Source organism: Bombina bombina, chromosome 1, assembly GCF_027579735.1.
Source record: "Bombina bombina isolate aBomBom1 chromosome 1, aBomBom1.pri, whole genome shotgun sequence".
NCBI lineage: Eukaryota > Metazoa > Chordata > Amphibia > Anura > Bombinatoridae > Bombina > Bombina bombina.
Window position 1 is genome coordinate 364,329,233 of NC_069499.1, and position 23,967 is coordinate 364,353,199.

The following is a 23,967-nucleotide window of genomic DNA, read 5'->3' on the forward strand; positions in this document are numbered from 1 at the left end:
AGATAGCAAGAAGAAAAATTGATAATAGGAGTAAATTAGAAAGTTGCTTAAAATTGCATGCTCTATCTGAATCACGAAAGACAAAATTTGGGTTCAGTGTCCCTTTAAGCATTCAAGCAAATAATTTGCATATTCGCATCACAAATAAAATAATTAGCGACCGTTAAAGCCTTAATTCTATCAAGAATATTTCGATAAGGAGTCACACCAGTAGGTAGCCGCTCCCGCAACCGCTGTAACTGCTGCCGCTGGTTGAAATAAATATCCCGAATATTGAAACATCTTTCTTAACAGAGTTTTCATCTTTTTATCCATGGGCTCTTTGAACGAGGAACAATCCTCCAGAGGGATAGTAGTGCGTTTTGCAAGCGTGGAGACAGCGCCATTCACCGTAGGGACGGAATCCCACAACTCCAATTGAGAGTCCGGGACTGGGAACAGTTTCTTAAAGGCAGACGAAGGGGTGAAGGAAGAAACAATCCTTTCCCATTTGTTCTTAATAAATGTTTGCCATCTTTACCAGAACAGGGAAAGTCTGAGAAACGACCCTGTCTTCATAAACTCTATCCAGCTTACGAATTAAAGGTTCTTCAGGCAGTTTGGCCTCTGGAACTTCTATGGTAGCCAGAACTTCTATTAAAAGAAAACGCAAGTGCTCCATCCTAAATCTAAAATCTGGTTTCTCCGCAATCGGAGGCTTAGAGGCAGCCAATTCAGACCCAGAAAGTTCTGAAGTATCAGAAAGAACTTCATCATCAGATAACGGTCTATCAACTATAGCCACTAAACTAGATGATGACCCTTGGGAAGGATAGCAATATTTGACCTTTCGCTTAGCAGGGCGAGGTAAAGCACTAATGGCGCAGACACCGTCGTTTGTAACTACGCAGTGAAGACTGGAGGTAAAAGGCCTGCTATGGGAAACTGCATGTGTATTAGGAGATGAAAGCAGGGTGCGCACATCACGGGACGGGGACTCAGAGGTGGAAGACTTAGTGGTATCAAACATGTTAAACTTTTTTGACACAATCACTTTTTCTAGGCATGTGGAACATAATTGAGAGGGCGGGTATACCTTGGCTTCCTCACAATATAAACAGGCATTAGTCTTAGTAGCCTCTAAAACATCAGAGTACTCCTCCATAGCTATGGGCTATGTCCTAATATAACAATAACGAACGTTATATAAAATATAAAAACGGCACCTTTATACCCCCAATGGCTGGGGCACTCACCACCTCCTATGACCCAGGCACAGAGAGTAAACCAGTTCTCTCTGATAACCAGCACGGTCAGAGAGTAGGAAGAGAAACTACGACCACAGCCGGTCACATGGAGCGCAACCTAGGACTGCCTCTGCCAAGGAAAACCGCGCCAAGCTTGTAAAGCTGTGTAGCTCTAAAGTGAAAGTAACCTGTATGTTCAAACCTCAGCTCTAAAGTGAAAGTAACCTGTATGTTCAAACCTCAGCTTGTCTCAGAAAACATCTCACACAACGCAGTATAAATCAAATAAAAATGTATGAGATTAATCCCCACTGTTCAATAATCCCCCCTCAGGAGATATTAACCCTTGATTTCATACAAATAAAAAGGAGCCACACTGTGACCCTGCCTTCTAGCGTTACCATATGTGTAAAAAATGAAATGATCTTACCGGAATCTATGCTGTGGAACAGAAACACAGCCTCTCAAGTGTGACAGTCTTGTAGCCTTGCTTCTGACATGGACTTGAGTGATGAAAGCAGGCAGTGAAACTCGTCAACACTGATTGCTTAGGAGCTGTTAATACAAGTCTGGATGGTTTCGCAGAAAGACTCTCCCTGCATCTCCAGACCCTAACTCGTCAATGCTCTCACTGAGAGGCTGACAAGACGACTTAAAACTCCAGTCCGATTTCAAAGGGTAGTTTCCCTTCATAAGGAACTACTTCGTATCTTCTGACACTTCTCTGCCAACCTCATGTGACGAAAGGCAAAGAATGACTGGGATATGAGGGAAGTGGGGGAGGTATTTAAGCCATTGGCTGGGGTGTTTTTGCCTCCACCTAGTGGCCAGGTTCTGTATTCTCACAAGTAAGGAATCAAGCCGTGGACTCCTCATATTAAGAAGGAAATATATTGCATAGTTGCTTACTATGTATACGTTTATTATATTTATTACAAATCCCGAAACGTTTACTGAGAGCATTTGGCAGCATGTTTTATTAGGATACAAGAAGCTATTGCCCAATCATATCTCAACAAATACATACTGGTGTATCTCGGTATACAAACAGTGCATACAACACTAGAGATTTGTTTCTAAACATCAACACTTCATCAACTAAATGATTAATGCAAACACTGTGGTAGTTACAAGAATATATGGATATAGTCTGAACACACTTAGAAAAAGAAAAAATTCTGATTTGGAGAAAAAAAGATTCTATTTGACCGCTCCACAGAGAATCCCTCTTGATAAATAATACAGCTAGTAGTTCCATTTATTTGCACTTACAAATTCTGCAAAACAAATCTCCATCTGTGGGATTGGCTTGCATGAGGAATAGTAAGAGCTAATAACGGTTACCAACTAATGGGCATCTGTACATTATAAAAAAACAAATATCCATGTTTTCTGCTACTAAGTAAAATACAGACAAAAAAATAGCATTATTTCCCTAATATTTGTAGAATAAATACTGTACACTATTTACCACTCGCTTTCCAAAGCAAAAATAAGAAAGAAAAAGGCTTCTCTTACCCTTTGCTCTGCTGGTATGAACTCTAGCACGGATCCAGACAACTTCATCAGATTTTTGTGCAGTCAGGTCTTTCACTCGCACTAAAGCTCGTTCTTTGTGGCGGGGGGAAAAAAAAAAAAGAGAGCAAATACATTTAATATTTTCTGCATAATTTTACAAAATAAATAAATATATGGATAGCCCAGCATTATCTATACATACACACACACACATATACACACGGACATAGAGATAGATAGAATCATTGAATTTAATAAAGAATTATTAGCCATGTAAGCTTCAAATTACAAGCCACAAGATAAAGAATTAATCAAAAAATCTTTTTGGATGTAAAGGGACATTAAAGGGATGTGAAACCCCATTTTTTTTCTCATTATCCAATGCAATGCAATTTTAAACAATGTTCTAATTTCTATTATCAAATGTTCTTCGTTCTCATGGTATCTCTTGTTGAAAAACAGGGACATAAGCTCAGGAGTGTGCATGTGTCTAGAGCACTATATGGCAGAAGTTTTGCAAGAATGTTATCCATTTGCAAGACCACTAGATGGTAGCACTATTTCCTGCCATTTAGTGCTTGAGACACTTTCCTAGGTGTCTCTTCAACAAAGAATATCATGGAATTTTGTTTAATGCTTAGTCAATCACACACAAAAAATAGTTTGTGTTTCATACCCCTTTAATGTATTTGTTCATATATACATAGTATATATCTGTAATTAAACACGGCAGGGACAGATAAAAATAAGCTCTTGCACTAATCAAACCGTGTCTAAAACATTACAGGCGCAAAGTGCAGAACTCGACAAAAGGCAGTAACAAAAAAATACCACAAATTAACACATTTTTAAAATTATGCATAAGTACACATTTTATGGGAAATGTAATTTTGACTTAAAATCCATTTAAGTTAGATTTGTTCATAAAAAATATTTTTTTATAAAGGAATCAGTAACTGAGCCTTTTGTTTACTGACATTTTAGTCCAGTTATCTTTTCTCTGGCACAACACCCATTCCTCTCCACCTATCACAGGCCATGCTAAACTGTCCCTTAACCAGTCTCCCTTTAACATCAGCATTCATTGAAAACTGAGGATAGAGCTATGTACAATAGACAAGGCAGGATTCTAAAGCCAGGCAAAGCGGGTACAAAGCTCTTATCCCCTTGTACCCCAGGTTAAACCCTTGGGTTCTAACTAGATTGTCTTAGATAGAAAAAAAGAAAAAAGGAAATGCACTTTCCTGGCTTAGTCTGTCAGCAGGAAGCAGTGAATACCATATCTACAAAAATATTAGCGAGGATAAACAGAGGATCAGTACAGAAGACATGAGTAAAAACGGCTTGCATTGTTGTAATGTAATGGGAAGCAGTATAGTAGAATATGTATGTTTTAGGAACATGGTTTAGTAACACAAACCATTAAATTACGTATAAATTCCACATGACCACAAATGAGATTACCAGATGTTTTAGTGGGAGGGATCATTTACAATAGATAAGATTTCATAAATCTATCACTTTTGTATGCGGTATTCACACTTCTAGGTGTTAAACTGCAGTTGCACTCTCTCTTGAACTTCCCACACATTTCTTCTAGTTAATTATCAGGTCTATTTGACGATGAATAAAGCTGGTTTCTCAGCAGGCTCAATATGATGTTAAAACAGTTAAACCACAGCTGGAAATTTTGTATGCAATCAGAGAAATGAAACAAACAGATCTGTGGCAAATTGGGAACAGCTACAACCTATTTAATTGAAAATATTGCATTTATTGTTTTACTACCCAATATGAGGTAGGAACAAGTAGGGTGGGAGAACTCTGGGTAGAGTCTAAAAGACTGGACCTCCTCATTATAACGAGTAATAACGAGCAAATCTGGTAACACAGGTGTCAATAAGCCAAGTGGAACTGGAATTGCCTGTCTATTATAAGTGTGGCACCAGTTGTTAAAGGGACAGTATACACTCATTTTCATATAACTGCATTTAATAGACACTACTATAAAGAATAAGATGCACAGATACTGGTATAAAAATCCAGTATAAAACTGTTTAAAAACTTACTTAGAAGCTGTCAGTTTGGCTCTGTTGAAAAGGTAGCTGGAAAGCCCACTGCACGTGGCAAATAAGACACTCCCCCCCCCCCTTCTTTTGCATATGAAAAGACCCTTTACACAAACAGGAGCAAGCTGGAGAAGGTAGCTGACCGTATTCACATAAAACTTTGGGGCTTGGTTAGGAGTCTGAAAATCAGAGCAATGTTATTTAAAAATAAGCAAAACTATACATTTATTTTTTAAAAAAACTTTATGGGCTATATAAATAGATCATCTACAAAACATTTATGCAAAGAAAAAATGAGTGTATAATGTTCCTTTAAACAAGGATAAAAGAGAAAGAAATAATTCAATCAGCACAGGGATTGGGTGTCATATCTTACTCAACACTCATTTATTATTAAACAAAGTCTAAATAAAAAATGGCTTTAAGCTATTTTTACTTTATGTAACTAATTTATGTAAAAAAAACTTATTACAGCAAGCTTGAATTAAAGAGTGGCAACCTGCTTCTGCTAAAGTAAAACAAGTACTTTCTTCAATCCTAATTGAGTTTATAAATGTCATGTTGACCGTTTTATTTTAGTAGCAAAGTGAAACTGCAGCATAAGCAAACAGAAAATGAATACAAAAACACTAGATAATCCGGGCTCTAAATAAACATTAACAGCTAGATTTAAAAAGATTTGCTGTGTAACTGCTCATATAATTTGCTATAATAAGCATCCATATAAGTCAAGCTATACATGTGGTCCGATGCCTACTGAAAAAAATATACAGCAACCTGTAATTTATGCATATAGATGCATAATGTGCACCAGGCATGTGCATGTATCTTTGCATATAAACCTCATGAAAGTTTGTCATTTGTTCACATTTTTAGGGGAAACAAAACGTTATGTATAAACATAATGTGAAATGTTTTCCTTCTATGTGAGTTATTTGTACATGTTGTGGGGTGCTTTGTGCCGAGGATAGGATTGCCACCTCAGCCATGTTTTCCTGGACACTTATGATTTATACATGCTGCAGGGTGTGCAGGGAGGAACATGAACAGAATTGTTCAGTGTAACTATTTGTGTGCTGTCCAGGGTGGAAATTCATGTTTCTACCTGCACACCCAGCAGTATGTATAACTCATAAGTGTCCAGGAAAACATGGCTGAGGTGGCAACCCTAGTTGAGGAACTGGTGCCATAAAAACTATGTACATTTTTCTGTGTGTACTACTGTCTAGGCTCTTTATGACCCATTGCTTAAAATGTGGTTGAAGAAAATTGGTGAATGTTGCTGCATATAGTTCTACAGTTGCTCAGTAGACAACTTGTCGCTGCTGAAGCCATGTTTCATTAGCTAACTTAAATATGGCTACTTGGGGAGGAGCTAACCTTCAGTCTGTGAGGGGGCAGGGCAGTGGAGCTTCATTCATGGACAGAAAATGAAGCATTTTTTTATTGTAAAGTAAGTCTCTCCTGAAAGCATATTAGTTCCCCGTAATGAGACATACAGGTCCCACAGTAAAAAAAATACCTTTAAAAACATAAAATTATGAACGAGAGACTTTTCATACTTTTCGGCCTCCCATAAGTCGTATTCTCGCCTAGATTACTTTTTTGATGATTCGTGGACCATGAATACGATTAAGGACTCTAAAATTCACTATTGTGTATGGTCAGACTATGACGTTGTCTCGTTTAAAATACAGGGTAGAGAGCGGGCTTCGGCCAAACCGTCCTGGAAGTTCCCTAAATTTCTCTGGAAAGATCCACTGTTTGTCCAGAACCTCCAGACATTCAACAGTTCCTAACTGTAAACCAAGAAGGTCAAACCTCCCATCAAATTAGGTGGGCTGCATTGAAAGCTTACCTGCTGGGACTCTGTATCTCCAAAGTAGCTATTATGCCAACAGTATGCAGCTCCTCTAGGCAAACTGGTCTGTGACCTGAGAGTTGCGGATTGCCAAAATAGAAAGAGTCCTTCTCAACAATGCTCGGATGAAATTACACGTATAAGAAGCCTGATTAAAGAGGCTGAGCTTGATAAAATCCAAGAGGCTATGGCTACATTCAAGCAGCTTCTATATTACAAGAGTAACAAAGCTGACTCTTTGTTAGCTAGTAAGCTCAAAAATCGGGCGGCGGCAGCTAGAATATCTTTCATTGAACATAAACGTGTTAAGGCCTATGCGCAAGAGGAAATTGGGAATGCATTTGCAACATATGACAATTTGTACAATATAAATAAAAGCGAACGCCCGGTCGCAGCTACAGTGACGGAGATCTCAGTTTCTCCACTCGTTACGCCTGCCCAGTCTCTCAGAAGAGGACGGGAACTCTCTATTAGAGCCATTTCCAGACAAAGAGATTATACGGGCAATTAGGAATCTTAAGAACAACAAGGCCCCGGGACCTGATGGATTCCCCGGGACGTTTTACAAAAAATTTCTAACCCTATAAGTGCCCGTTTTGCACCCTTTTTTAACAAAATCAAATCAGAGGGCAGGATGCTAAGAGAGAACCTTGAAGCGTCAATAATCACTATCCTTAAGCCAGCCAAAGATCCGTCCCTGTGTACTAGTTACCGCCCAATCTCTTTAATCAATGTTGACATGTAACTCTACTCCAAGCTCTTAGCGGATAGACTAGTTAATCTACTACCGTCCCTTATACAGGTCGATCAAGTAGGTTTCACCAAAGGGCGTCAAGGACTGGATAACACTAGGAGATTACTATCGGTCTTCTCAGATGCGACCAGGCTAGGGACCCCGCTAGTAGCCCTGTCGTTAGATGCGGAGAAGGCCTTCGATAGGGTCCGGTGGGAGTTCATTTGGGAGGTCCTCAAGGCGTTCGGGTTTCCCCCTCAAATAATTTCAGCCATTCAATCCCTGTATACTTCGCCACATGCGAGGATTAGAGGTCCGGGGTTCTGCTCCCCAGAATTAAATATCAATAATGGCACCAGGCAGGGATGCCCTCTCTCACCCTTAATATTTTCTCTGGTAATGGAGACCAGATTTCTGGAGTCTTATTCCCATCTCATGAGGAAAAAAATTGTACTCTTGCAGACGACGTCATGTGGCTTTTGACTAAACCAGAGTCCTCAATCCCGGCGATGTTTAGGCTATTAGATTTATTCGGTAGGCTTAACTACTATAAATCTAACATTACAAAGACAGAGGCCTATGCTCTCAACTTCAGGGCTGAGCAGTTACTGGCTTTGAAGCGAAACTTTGACTTCCAGTGGTCAGATCAGGGACGGCTCAACCATGGGACCAAGTGGGTCCAAGGGACCCAGGCAGCACTTGACAAGAGGCAGCACTTCTGTGACTTAGTTAGTCACTGTCAGACCATTATGCACAAAGACACAGAATCGGTAAGGGGTGACATTAAAGGTGGGACAAGTGCACCTCTGCCCTAACTTCCTTCCCACTTATTGCACAATTGTGCATAAGCATTGGTTGCATGCAGGTAGGCAGGCTTAGTAAGGACAGCGGCCAGGATAGTAGGTTGATATGCTAATCAGTAATGTTACTACTGGGGGCATCATTGCATTCTGGGACCCAGGCAGCACAATTTCTTGAGCCAGCCCTGGGTCAGATAGGTGTTTAAAACACCTGGGAGTGACCTTAAGTGGAGATATAGACGCAGTAATTCAAATGAATTTTGATACGCTGCTTCAGGAACTTAGGTCCCTCACGGGTAAGTGGGATTATCAAGAGTTTTCGTGGCTTGGTAGAGTGGCTACGGTTAGAATGTCTCTCCTCCCGAAAGCTCTTTATCTATTTCGATGTTTACCGATCAACATTCCATATAAAATCCTTCATCAGATTAATAGGATGTTTCTACACTATGTATGGAAAAATAAGATTCCAAGAGTCGCCTACAGGACCCTTCAAAGGCCTTACACCAAAGGGGAAATTGGTATCTAGAAAGAACCAAAAAATTCAAATATCATAGGCGCTATACAGCTTAAAATAGTGCGCTAAATATAAAAAAAAACTGTGTAGTTTAAATAATGTGCAAACACAAATCAAACCAAAACTGTGTAAAAGCACAAAGTATAAAATGTGCAATACTATGCGTGTGTTTAATAAAATGCAGACATTAAGTGTGATAAGACACAAATTAAAAAATGTGCAGTACTCTGCATATATTTAATAACTAAATAACAAAATTGATTATATTTGTATATAAAAAATACAAAGTGACAAATGCGCTGATCAGGCGCTATTACATGTGTAGTATACAATAAGCAACAGTTACTAAAAAGAACAACTCGTAAAAAACAGCTTGTGAAAGGACTAGATGGTCGCTTGAGTCAAATGGTCGTCAGATGATAGGTCTTGTGAAGCCCAGGATCGAATTTTTGGTCCAGCTGGAACGAGACAAGGGACCGATGAAACGGCAAGCTTGAAAAAGACCCTGAGCAGGTTGAAACGCGTTGCTCTGTATCCTCTGTTATTTTGTCCCTCTAAGGCTTCCGTAGGTTTGGATATCGGATACCTGCTTGCAAAGGTGATCGCGGAGTCACATTACACCTCAACCTATCACCATCTTCAAACAGTTTGTCTGAGCAGGTGCCGCCATTTCTCAGAAAATAAGCCTGAAAGAGGAGTTTTATTCGTCACATCACCAACTCCAGTGTAAGTAAAAGTGTGGACCTTTTATTGTTGCCTCTTTTTGCCGTTTCATCGGTCCCTTGTCTCGTTCCAGCTGGACCAAAAATTCGATCCTAGGCTTCACAAGACCTATCATCTGACGACCATTTGACTCAAGCGACCATCTAGTGCTTTCACAAGCTGTTTTTTTTACGAGTTGTTCTTTTTAGTAACTGTTGCTTATTGTATACTTTAGGAACTGGCCATGCCTGCTGGTTTAACCCTTAGAGAAGCTATTTGGGTTCCTAAACATATGAACTTGGGCACGCAGATCGACAATCCCATTGTTACACAGGCCATTAAAATTTGGCATGACCTCCGTCATCATACGGAAATTTCTCCCATTCATGGTATTGGGGGCATGCTATGGAAATCCCCAACTGTTCATGCAGATTTCTGGCATAGAAAGGGGATTCAAAAAAATCCAAAGAGGAGTAGCAGCAAACAATTGTGTTTATTAGGCACAACACAAACGTTTCGGTATTGCTACCTTATTCATGCATGAATAAGGTAGCAATACCGAAACGTTTGTGTTGTGCCTAATAAACACAATTGTTTGCTGCTACTCTCTTTGGATTTTTTTGGATGTATGCTTTAGAGACTTGAGTGGGTCTCTTGGGTAGCTGGCACAGGGACCGTTGTGTGCTGAGTCAATTGACTTTGAATTATAGAAAGGGGATTCTTCAGATGTCTGATCTCTATATTTCGGGTACTCTGGCTTCTGCAGCCCAGTTGTTTGGCTCCCTGAGAGAGAACCCCTTGTGGTTTAGATTTGAGAGCTTTAGAGTTTTAAGCCTGGCTAGATATAGAGGTTTCCCCAAAACTGATTTAAGAAACAAAACCAAATGGGAAGAGAGATGGACCCAAGGTAGAGCTGCACATAGACCTCTGTCTTTCCACTATGCAGCTCTCTTGAAAGATCATATGACAGATCTTCCCAGGCAGTTCAAGGCTTGGTGCAAAGAACTAGATGCCATAATCCCGGATAGTGAATTCGCCTCCGCAATTTCGCTTCCGAAAAAAACTCTCCACTGTGTGACAGTTCTAGAAACATACGTGAAAGTGATATTGAAATGACATAGGACGCCAGTGAGACTGACTCAGATCTATAAAACTAGTAGCCCAAAATGCTGGAGAAATTGTGATGAGTTGGGATCGGGTGTGTATACATGGTGGTCCAGTCCAAAGATTTCTATTTTGTGGTCTGAGGTTGAGCTGCTCCTTAAGTCTCTAAATATAGACTTAAGCTTGACTCCCCAAATGGCGCTCTTTCACATTTTTCCACACTCCACTCCCATATCCACAAGACGATTTCTCATATATATCCTGGCAGCTGCCAAATTATGTATTGCCCGTGCCTGGAGACAATCTGAACCTCCAACTCTATCTGGAGTCTGTGATCTGGTGAACCACTTTGTGTAAATGGAAAGATTTGTGGCTGGTGAAACTAATAGGATGGTCAGACTGGACCATATGTCAATAAATTCCAGATTGTGTTTAGTCAACTAGTGATGTAGTCTGGTATCCCCAAAAGGGATGCCTTTTCCGGAAATCTCACTGAGAGAGTGATTTATTATTTTTTTTATTATTATTTTCTCTTCTTCTCCTCTTCCTCTTCCTCCCTCCTCTCCCCCCTCATAATATGTGGCCTCTCCCTTCAACGAAACCTATACTCCTCCTAACCTTTGCCGGATAGCATGCTGAGGTGGTCTGTTCACAGTATTTTACTTGGTAGAAAGCATACCTACAGGGAGTGCAGAATTATTAGGCAAGTTGTATTTTTGAGGATTAATTTTATTATTGAACAACCACCATGTTCTCAATGAACCCAAAAAACTCATTAATATCAAAGCTGAATAGTTTTGGAAGTAGTTTTTAGTTTGTTTTTAGTTATAGCTATCTTAGGGGGATATCTGTGTGTGCAGGTGACTATTACTGTGCATAATTATTAGGCAACTTAACAAAAAACAAATATATACCCATTTCAATTATTTATTTTTACCAGTGAAACCAATATAACATCTCAACATTCACAAATATACATTTCTGACATTCAAAAACAAAACAAAAACAAATCAGTGACCAATATAGCCACCTTTCTTTGCAAGGACACTCAAAAGCCTGCCATCCATGGATTCTGTCAGTGTTTTGATCTGTTCACCATCAACATTGCATGCAGCAGCAACCACAGCCTCCCAGACACTGTTCAGAGAGGTGTACTGTTTTCCCTCCTTGTAAATCTCACATTTGATGATGGACCACAGGTTCTCAATGGGGTTCAGATCAGGTGAACAAGGAGGCCATGTCATTAGATTTTCTTCTTTTATACCCTTTCTTGTCAGCCACGCTGTGGAGTACTTGGACGCGTGTGATGGAGCATTGTCCTGCATGAAAATCATGTTTTTCTTGAAGGATGCAGACTTCTTCCTGTACCACTGCTTGAAGAAGGTGTCTTCCAGAAACTGGCAGTAGGACTGGGAGTTGAGCTTGACTCCATCCTCAACCCGAAAAGGCCCCACAATCTCATCTTTGATGATACCAGCCCAAACCAGTACTCCACCTCCACCTTGCTGGCGTCTGAGTCAGACTGGAGCTCTCTGCCCTTTACCAATCCAGCCACGGGCCCATCCACCTGGCCCATCAAGACTCACTCTCATTTCATCAGTCCATAAAACCTTAGAAACATCAGTCTTGAGATATTTCTTGGCCCAATCTTGACGTTTCAGCTTGTGTGTCTTGTTCAGTGGTGGTCGTCTTTCAGCCTTTCTTACCTTGGCCATGTCTCTGAGTATTGCACACCTTGTGCTTTTGGGCACTCCAGTGATGTTGCAGCTCTGAAATATGGCCAAACTGGTGGCAAGTGGCATCTTGGCAGCTGCACGCTTGACTTTTCTCAGTTCATGGGCAGTTACTTTGCGCCTTGGTTTTTCCACACGCTTCTTGCGACCCTGTTGACTATTTTGAATGAAACGCTTGATTGTTCGATGATCACGCTTCAGAAGCTTTGCAATTTTAAGAGTGCTGCATCCCTCTGCAAGATATCTCACTATTTTTGACTTTTCTGAGCCTGTCAAGTCCTTCTTTTGACCCATTTTGCCAAAGGAAAGGAAGTTGCCTAATAATTATGCACACCTGATATAGGGTGTTGATGTCATTAGACCACACCCCTTCTCATTACAGAGATGCACATCACCTAATATGCTTAATTGGTAGTAGGCTTTCGAGCCTATACAGCTTGGAGTAAGACAACATGCATAAAGAGGATGATGTGGTCAAAATACTAATTTGCCTAATAATTCTGCACTCCCTGTATAACTAGGTGGGAATTTATGCTTGTTCACGTTTCTTGGGCGCTCCCTTTAGGAGCGATTGTAAATTTTCCTCATATGTTTCAACTCACGCGTAATCTAAAAAAAATTGCCCTAAACCTGTGGATATTTACTCCGTATGCATACCATTTCCAATACACAATCTATTATAGACGCAGAAGTAGTAAGAAGTGAATACAGCGCCAACAAGAGGCCAAGGGATAAATATACTCACAGAGAGATAAAAGAAGATTATTTAATGAACCATGTTAAAAAGCATCAGTAATAAAAGACTATAGATAAAAAATTGACTTATCTTTGTTCTTCACTAACATTTGTTGATCAACTTTTTGAACACTTTTTTTGGATTATATTTTATTTTTTATTTTTTATGTTATTGCATATTGTGTATTTTATTTTTTATGTTATTGCATATTGTGTATTTTATTTAATTATATCTTAACCTCACTGGATTAAGTAGCTAGCATTTTTATATCCATTTGCACTCACTCACTATTTGATTGTATCTATACAATTATTTTGCTACCCCCCTTTTTTTTGCACTGCAGTGCATTTTTCTATTTTTTGGAACACTATTTTTGTAACACTAATTTTGAACACTATTGTTTGTATTATTGTTTATTAGTTTTTTGCTTGATGCACTTGCTACAGTTGTACTTAGGCTAATTCTGTTTTATTAGTATACACTCTTATTCTGGTGTACCACTCACACTGATCACCTGTTATTACCTCTGTTTTTATTGTAATTATCAGCTTTGGCCCTTTGAGCCGCTTCTGTAAGATATTCCTGTATTTGTAATTTTATTTATATGTGCTTTTTACATTTTTTATATATAGTCTTTTATTACTGATGCTTTTTAACATGGTTCATTAAATAATCTTCTTTTATCTCTCTGTGAGTATATTTATCCCTTGGCCTCTTGTTGGCGCTGTATTCACTTCTTACTACTTGTGCATATTTTTTGGAGGTTGGTTAGGATCTCTGTTTGGATACAGCTTGGGGATTACCTTAGCGCTTGTGTACACACCCTTTTTCACTATTATAGACGCAGGCCTGAGTACATTCACTTACAAACGCAGCGAGGTATTAGAGGGCATGGAAGTTATCGTGGATACATCAGATTGACTTATGTCCATTGATTTGATATTTTTGTATTATGCAATAGTCTGTTTCTTGTTGACTATATCTTTAAGACTTTGTACAGACCAATAGAGCTTTGACTGTTTTATATGCTTTGTTATCCATGCAAATTCAATAAAAACATTAAAAAAAAAAAATAATTATGCTTACCTGATAATTTTCTTTTCTCCAGATGGAAAGAGTCCACAGCTGCATTCATTACTTTTGGGAAAATCAGAACCTGGCCACCAGGAGGAGGCAAAGACACACCAGCCAAAGACTTAAATACTCCTCCCACTCCCCTCATCCCCAGTCATTCTGCCGAGAAACAGTAGAATAAATATCAGGGTGAAAAGGTACCAGAAGAACAAAATTACGGCCGCCCCACATAAAAGCACGAGAGGGGAGCTGTGGACTCTTTCCATCTGAAGAAAAGAAAAAAAAAACAGGTAAGCATAATTTATGTTTTTCTTCATAAATGAAAAAAGTCCACAGCTGCATTCATTACTTTTGAGAAAACAATACCCAAGCTATAGAGGACACTGAATGCAAAAACGGGAGGGTACAAGAGGCGGCCTATTCTGAGGGCACAAGGCCTGAAAACCCCTACACAACAAAATCCTGCTTCATCCGAAGCTGAGAACAACTTTGAAAAAAAGGAAAAGGCCCAAGGACACTGACCCGCAGATAGTCCACAAGCCTTGCTAGAGACCGCAGGAACTAGACTTGACTGAGTCAACAGACTCCAAGAGACACCGCGCCCAGCAGTCTGTTCCCTTTCTCTAGTAAGGGGTGTGTTGTTTGGAGACTAACTACTGTATTCTTCCACAAAAAAAAAAAAAAGACAGAGAAAAAACATGATTGTACGTGTAAAGCGCGGCTAATCCCCCTTAAGGGATTCAAGGCGCTGCTCATTTTATCAACCTTGAAAGGAGGAAAGGCTGAATAGGCCTCGCCAGGGATCGAACTTGCAACCCTTGGTTTGCTACAGTGCACCACAGTGCATTAGTATGCTGAGCTAGCAGTACGGCTAGCATAAGGAACTCCAGAACAAAAATCCTAAAAAGGGCACAAACACAGAGCAAAAAACCTGAGAAACCGGGTCAGGCTAACAGAGACCCAACCAGTCTCATAAAAAACAAGGGGAGGCAGACCCCAGAAATACAGAAACCACGGATAAGGCCGGGAGTCTGAACAGAGAGGATCTGCCCCTAAAAAGTGCAACCACACTCTAGAAAGCAACTTTAGGCAAAGGTCCCCAAGTCGCAAAAAGGTAGCTCAGAATACCGAAATATTCTGAAACGAAACCTTGTGCAGCAAGCTCAGATAGGTCTGAGGAACAACACCTGAAGCAAAAACCACTTCACGCTGTAGTCATCTAAAAAGGACTCTGAAACTTAAATACTTGCAGGGCAAGTAGAAAGCAGCTGAAGATAGGATCCTTCAGATTGCTAAGTATCCACTAACCAGCTTATAACATCGCAGGCTAAGAGCCGCCAGTCATTCCCACAAATCTTGATGGAGAAAGGAGAAACCTCAAAGAAGCTTACCATACCCCAAATGCTCCAAGGACGAAATAGCAGAGCAACAGATCTCATATCCTGCTCCAACACCAGACCAGCCCAAGCAACAGACATGTCCGATAGACAGGGGGGGGACAGAAAGACCCCAACCACAAGCACCCAGGGAATGGAAGAAAAAAGGTGGGACTCACCCACCCCAACAGAGCTCGGGTGCCAACCAATGTTCCCTCGAAGATAAGTTTTGTGAGCGGCCCAGCAGTGAAACAGTTAATAAGAGAACCATACCTTGCAGACTACATTGTGCAGTGCTTACTAATTGCAGGGTGCGGCTCTCTAATTAACTGTTTCACTGTTGGGCCGCTCAGAAAACTGGCCTTAGAGGGAACACTGGTGCCAATCCAATCCGCTCCTTCAAAATAAATCACTCCCAAGGAGAGCCCCTAGGAACTGAACAGAGAAAAGTGCAATAGAACCGTAGGAAGACCTGTCACAACTCTTAGACAGTCTCTACATAGAGAGATCAATTTCCAACAGGTGGAACAGAGCCCACAGAGCAGCAGATGCTGCCCCTTACAGAATAAGCCACCTGATCCAACCTCCTACACAAAGGGCAGGACAATGACCCTCCTGAGAGAGGAAACCTCAGCTCATAAAGGAAGACACACTATCCCCTCAAAAAGGGAAGGGCACAGATAAGAACAGCGTCCAGTCTACAGGATCATAAGTCTCCAGACATCCAAGAAGGATCCAGGACAAGAACCTGGGACACCGAATCATCCTAGAACGAACGACACCCACAGGGAACACAAGATACACTGTCTGAAGCAATCAGACCTCACAGGGGATGATCACCGGGGAGCCCGGAAAACTGGTACAGGACTCACTGTGGCCATGGACTCGAGAGAAAAAAGCTGGCAGCGAAACTCGGCAACGCTGATTGCTTGTCGAGCTGTTAATATGAGTCGGGTGGTTTCGCAGAAAGACTCTCCCTGCATCTCCGGAATCTAACTTTCATCCATGCTCTCACTGAGAGGCTGACAGGACTACTTAAAACTCCAGTCCCATGCCGAAGAGTACTACCCTCCATAAGAGACTATCGAAAACTTCTGACACTTCTCTGCCAACTTCCTGGGACGGAAGGCAAAGAATGACGGGATGAGGAGAGAGGGAGGAGTATTTAAGCCTTTGGCTGGGGTGTCTTCTGATTTTCCCAAAAGTAATGAATGCAGCTGTGGACTCTCTCCATTTATGAAGAAAATAATCACTGAGGGCCTCAAAAAGCTTGAGGCATCTTATAGAATCTAACCAGACAAGAGAGCTTTAGAGAATCGGGCTCAAGTCTTAAAGGGACAGACACACACACACACAATATTGACAGTTCACACCAGGTATACAATCCTAAAAGGTACATACACACAGATTAACATTTAAAGAGACATATCATTCCAAATGTTCACCCAAACATAGGCTTAAAGGGACAGATCACAGAACAAAAACACCATAAACACAGCTTTAAAAGGCATAAGAACAGCTCACACCATGTGCACAAGACACACCCAGAATTTAAAAAGGAACAACTCACACAACATGAATTCAGCCTTAAAGAAACAAACAGATCACCTAACACTCAGTCTTAAAGAGATACTAAACCCAATTTTTTTCTTTAATGATTCAGATAGAGCATGCAATTTTAAGCAACTTTCTATTTATTCCTATTATCAATTTGTCTTAGGAGCCGGACCATTTTTGGTTCAGCGCTATCCAGGGTGCTGAACCTAAAAGAGAACAAAGAAAATTTGATAATCGGGTAAATTAGAAAGTTGCTTAAAATGTCATTCTCTGAGTCATGAAAGAAAACATATGGGTTTAGTATCCCTTTAAATATATAGGCACAAACACAATGTACCTTCCCTTTTAAGGAACAACCCACACCACATGTACAAAGTGTTAATGGTACAGGCGCGCTTGTGCTCACAAATACAAATAACTCAACCTTAAATAGAATAGCTCACACCATGCACTCAAAAACAGTCTTCAAGGAATGGAACACAGCACGCACAATACAAACAGTCTTAAAGTAAAAGCACACCCTACATGCACACATTCTTAATACAAGGAAATACAGACTTAAAAGCACATGCAAAAAAATTTAAAGGGACAGATTACAGTATGCACAATCATGCATAAAGCTTCAAAGGGACAGCTCCCCCTATGCTCACAGTCTTAAAGGGACTGGCACACACACAATGCATACAAACATACGGCGAGTTCACACCAAGAACACACTGTCTTAAAGGAACAGGCACACAGATAAACATTTAAAGAGACATAATTCCATACACACATCCAAACATATGCTCAAAGAGACAGATTTCAGCATAAACACTGCACACAGCCCTAAAGGGATGAGGGTGGCTCAACACAAAGATCTAAAGGGATTAGGGTGAATATATATATATATATATAAATAAACATCAAGCAGGGAATCTGCACACACAATAAACTTCCAACTTCCAGGGTGATCTGGGTAGGAAAAAACACAGACTGGTAGTTAGCCCGGGGTAGTTAGCCCCTTCCTCAGACAGATAAATAATTTATTTTTGTATTACCTTTTAGAAATAAATCAATACCACACAGATATCATGAGAATATAAAAATAATTTACAGATATACTAGATAGTGTTAAAATGTATTTTTATTTTTATTGGTGCATTCCAAAAGTAGCATTCGCCAAGCTCTCAAATGGAGAATAGGTGAGCCAAGAAGCAATAAGAAATATAATGAATAATGCACTAATTTATATATCCACTTCTCTTACCAGGTCTTTCTTGTGACTGGATCATAGAGGACACTCCATATCGGTCTTTTGCAAAGTCCTGTAAATCAAGACGAATAATTTTATTATAAAGAAATTGTACCTTAAAGGGATCAGGCTTTCTATGGCATAATAAAGCACGGTAGAAATGTGTGGGATTACATAAAAGTGAAAGAAAAGCACTTGATCACAATTAAATTATGTTGCATCTGATACTCTTTTTGTGTGGGCTTATTAGGTGTTGATGATGTGTCTGCTCAAGCTAATTGATAGACACTGCATTAACAATTTGAAATAATTATAAAACGTTCCAGGGAGGATCTTGATCTATAACCCAAAATATAAAATTGCAGATGGGCAATGCATATACATGACAATCACAGGCCTGAAACTACTTACTAAATAATGAGTTAGTGAACTCAAATACATTTTTTGCTTATTTTGAGAAAATCATGGCAGCAATTGACACAACAGTATAGAATATTGGGGCCATCTTAGCTGACACAGAGAATATGTTTTCACTTCTGTATCATGAAAAGTTATTCATAAATTATATTAAAAAACAAATAAGAAATCAAGAAGAAACAATGTTGGTTGCTTTACTGATGTAGAAAGATAACACATTGCTGAAAGGTTTGTAGTCAAGGCTAAATTGCAAATACTTGCCTCTTCGTCAACTACTTGTTCCGATGCCTACAAGAAATAAATACAAAAATTAGTCTAGATACACGGGAACACTTAGGGACCAAAGATCTAAAGGTCTCTGGGCTGGCGGAATTATTAAAGAATGCTCGCCAGTACCTCTATTTTCCTGGTGTGGAATGATCTAAAGCACTTTTTACTCTTAAAACAGGGCGTCCTGCTAAGGCGCGTATACTGCATTTTCGTATCGGAAGGAGATGCATACATTACTAAAGTGCACAATAAAATCTGTATTTTAAAAATCTTACAAAATGAATAAGTGAACCATTAACATAAAAATAAGCAGGAAACAAATATTGTTATGGTGCATCAAAAATCATATCAAAATTGATCACCAAAAATCATATTTTATCAAAAACGTAAAATTTGAATGCAAATTACATAGGAATAAATTAGACTAAATATGCACAGCGTAAATAGTAATTTTAGTACACTGGATGTGCAAAAATCACTTAAAAACTTGTACTTATAAGTACAAAATACAAAGCGTAATTGTAGGGTTTTTTACGTAAAAAGGGCTGAACATGGGCGTTCTTTGGACGTTTATGAAATTCTCTCTCTAATCCCAGCGTAATTCTGTAAATATATTCACACTATAGATCTCGTAGTATTTACTCAAAAAACTAAAAGTTGGCAAGCTTTTCTCAGAGCATGAAAATTACTTATAGCTATAATAGAAAAAACACATGCATATGAAAATATGGGCAATTGTAAGATGATATATGCAGAAAGCAGATTAAAGTAACATTGCACACCAGATTTTTCTTTGCATAAATGTTTTGTAGATGATCAATTTATGTAGCCCATCTGGGGATGTTATTATAAAAATGTATAGTTATTATCGGTTATTTGTAGAGCGCCAACAGATTCCGCAGCGCTAATAGTTTTGCTTATTTTTAAATAACATTGTGTTTATTTTTATACTCCTAACCAAGCCCTAATGTTTTAGATGAATACTGATGTATACAGACTTCAGATTGATTCTGTTTGTATAATGGGTCTTTTCATATGCAGGGAAGGGGGGGTCTGCTCTCAGCCCATTTCGGTGGTTGTCCCAGCCTAAACTCAAAAACAGTGATAAACAGGGAGCTTCTAAAGTAAATTTTTAAAAGGTTTTATATGTGCATATTCTTCTTTATATTTGTTCAGATCTACGACGACACAAGGAAAAGAAGGCGCCACCCTCGTGCAGTATCACTAGCAATCAAAAGAAGTGAGAAATATCGATGTCATCATACTCACAAACATTCTGGCACTATTAGAGTGCTAATAAAGCCTCCTGAAACTTAAAGAGCCGTTCAGAGAGCTTGTCAGCTAGGTCACGTCACTCACAGATGTTCCGTCCCTCTGACGAGCGACGATCGCCTGGGGATACTGTGGGCTTCTCTGGATGTGACCAGGCTAAAATTATTCCAAGGATCAGTGGGCATACACCAACACTAATAAAATAATAAGAAGAAGTGTTGTGCACAGCTGTAGACAAAGCGTGCTGAAGTTATCTTTTTACACCTGTGAGCACAGTGCCAGGGGAGCAGCTTTTCTTTATAGTAGTGTCTATTACATGCAGTTATATAAAAAATGGTGTATACTGTCCCTTTAATGTGTTTACATTGGCTGCAAGCTTTCATTTTTAAAGTGCGCCCCCTGCTCACTTTGCTCCACGGAGCAAAGTGTCCCTTTCCGGAGAGTTCCATTACTTTCATTAGGAGACATCTTGCCACTCACAGGGACTGCCCCTTTTTGAAGATAATTCCACCAGGGCAGCCCCTGCAAAGGTTGGCGAGAAAAGAGACATCTGATCTGGCGAAGTTTAGATCATCAGGCCCTTAACATTGCAGTAACTATACTAAATATGCAAATGACAGTAGAATTATTAAATCAGGTCATAAGCGTTATAGCTTTACAAATATTCTGCAAATGTTGCGAGTATCAACTAAGTAAAACTTTGATGAAAGTTAGTAAAAGCTATAAAATGGGACTAAAACGACGTCATAATGATTTCATAAACACTCCATATCCATTTATAGTTCTGTAATTTGTTATTTTATATCTAAATCTCATTCATTTGAATGATATGGTTTAGCAGATTACACGAAAAAGCTCACTGGTTTACACACGAGGATTGCCTTAGCATGAATTATAATGGATACGAGCATGGACGCCATTTTACAATGTAATCTGCTATTTTTTGTTATGACGAACAAGTGCTATTGCACACAAGACGTAATTTTCCTAACAAGACGTATAGTTCCTGTCCACCAATATTGTTGGAGTCTCTCAGGTGATTTTGTAACCCTTTTACATGCAAAAATAATGTAAAATGTTGAATTACTGTTCTTCTGTGACAGAACAGAGTATGATATTTGCTACGGTTGGGAGTCCATCTTAGTCTTGGATCAAAATGAACATAAAACCCCAATATATGCAAGTTTTAAGTACTACCTCCTGTATGAACATCACCCCATCAAGTTGGACTGGTCAGTTAACAGAAAATATACACAACATATATTATGTCTAATGGCTTGATGGTCAAATTTTTGCTGATATGGAGAGAAATAATTATAATTCTTTGGGGACTTTTTTTTGAGAATTATATTGTAATGTATGTTTCTCTCCATCACATCCAGAACCCTGAATAGCAAGATTAATATCTCTCAAGGTAAAATTTGCCCTAAAATTATTTGAGGGGCTTTTAGATCTGAAGAGACCGCTTATATAATCACACCAGCACGGAGAGCTATAGATCATCAGGCCCTGAATGCCAGTTCTCTCACCTGTGACATCACTGGCACTTAGATGAGTGCAAGGAGCCAATCTGCATTTACTGCCTTCTTGACTAAAAGGGGTGACTGTGGTATACATGAACAGGAGTACAACTAAAGTAAATTTTTTGTTTTTTTTTTGTTTCTAGCAAAATAAAATTACAAAGCATTTATTAAATTCATTGATTTAGCTGCACATTCCTGTTTAAAGATTTTTTTCTATTTTGGTTCTACGCCAACAAAAAAAAATAGTAATTGCTTGATTACTCTACTTGTCTGCTTAAAACATGTCTGTATAATAATCTATAACATAGTGATGAAAAAAATCTAAATACTGTTCTTGACTGATCATATAATTACATATTAACAGATTTTAGGTCAATTTTTATTTGAAAAAGAAAATGCCCAGTTGACGTTTTAGTACAACAGATTTGCGATATGCAACATCCATTTGTTTCCTGCGTATTAAAGTGATTTGGGATTAAACAAACATGGCCAATCCCAGTACTGACCAGCTTGGCTTGCTTCTCCGCTTTCTTCGCAGCTTTCTCAGCTTCCTTCTGCTGTTTTTTGAGAGCCTTCTTAGACTGAGCCTGTTCTTCAGCTGAGCTACATGAAAAAAAAAAAAAAAAAAAAAAAACACAGGTAAAATACCATAATAAACGGTGACCTTGCCACTTCAATAGTTATTTATGCCACTTCCTATAGGAAGTTTTTAGTCAATGGGAATCGAGAGAACCATTCATAGCAGCAGGGGTGCACTTATTCCCTTTGTTTTATGAATGAGAGTTTCAAGTTTCCTTCAAAGCGACAAAATATTCTATGAATACATTTTTTTTCTCTCTCTTCCACAAAATAAAAACAGGAAATTTCTGGGGAAACGTGCTTGGAAATAACAAGTATGGGATGTTTCTTTTAACACTTTAACCTGCGCAAAACAAGATATATCCTTTTTTCCCCCCATAAGAATTAATACAATGATGGTGCTAGCCTTGGTGTGTGAGAATCAGCATCACTTTATTAGTGACTCCAGTTCTATGCCTGTGACATATGCTGGTGAGATGGAAAATGACGCTAAATCCTTGAACATACAAACTACAGGAGATAGAAAGCAATAATTATGTATTGGATCTTAAAGGGATAGGAGTTAAAAAAAAAAAAAAAAAAAAAAATTAAAAAAAAATTAAAAACCTTTAATAATTCAGATAGAGTATGCACTTTTAAGAGACTACGCACATGCCTCTTGTCAATGGCTCATCAGATGTGTGCAGCTAGCACCCAGAAGGGAATTGCTGTTCTGCAGCTGACTTTAATTTGCAGGAGTTAAACACAGTTATATGCACACTACATTAGCCCACTCTCATGTTGCTTTAATTCTTTACCAGGCAAAGCAGGTGGCAATACACTGTGTGGCTCATTCCAACACCCAAGGGGTTACACTAAAAGAAGTCACATAGATACACTGCTAAGTTAAAATTGATGAGATAGCACAAGTTTACTTTTATGAAATACTACACTAACTGGATATTATAGTAACAAAAGATAAAAATATAAAGTATACTGAATTCAAGGGAACCCCCCGCCCACTGTGGGCTAGATTAAAAGTGGAGCGCTAAAAATACCGCCTAGTGCAGTTATTTTATTGAAAAATAAAGATGCTGCTATCTTTATTTTTTAATAGAATATACTACACTGTATTTTGGGGGCATTTTGGGCACATTTATAAAATTAAACAAAGATCTGAGCTCTGCTAGAAATAATCAGCCACTTGTAATGACTGGTTAATTATTGGGCGCCCGCAAACTGGCACATTTGCCCATTTGTGAGCATGCAATCATTTAGTGCTCCACTTGTAATCTAGCCCTATATGGGCAAAAGTACTTTGATTCCCATACCCATTGCTAACAGGTGCATAAAATCTTCATATACAAACATTGTCAGTACAATGGGTCGTACTTAAAGGGACAGTATACACCAAAAATGTTCTTATTTACAAAGATAGATAATCCCTTTATTACCCTTTTTGCATAACCAACACAGTTATATTAATATACTTTTTACCTCTGTGATTACCTTGTATGTAAGCCTCTGCAGAAGTGAAGACTCCTAAATACCTTCACGGGAGTGAGCACAATGTTATCTATATAACACACATGAACTAACACTGTCTAACTGTGAAAAACTTTCAAAATGCTCTGAGCTAAGAGGCGGTTTTCAAAGGTTTAGAAATCAGTTTGAGCCTAGCTAGGTTTAA

The 23,967-nt window shown here is 39.1% G+C and overlaps 1 protein-coding gene across 1 annotated transcript in view; it reads right to left on the reverse strand.

Annotated features, from left to right (window-relative positions):
• Window positions 1–23,967, reverse strand: part of DARS1 (aspartyl-tRNA synthetase 1) — a 436,414-nt gene that overhangs the window by 362,792 nt on the left and 49,655 nt on the right. The window contains exons 2-5 of the mRNA XM_053698254.1: window positions 22,226–22,322; window positions 18,916–18,942; window positions 18,253–18,310; window positions 2,745–2,837 (exon numbers count right to left, since the gene is read on the reverse strand). Coding sequence (XP_053554229.1) covers window positions 2,745–2,837; window positions 18,253–18,310; window positions 18,916–18,942; window positions 22,226–22,322 — 275 coding nt within the window. The remainder of the gene's footprint in view (window positions 1–2,744; window positions 2,838–18,252; window positions 18,311–18,915; window positions 18,943–22,225; window positions 22,323–23,967) is intronic.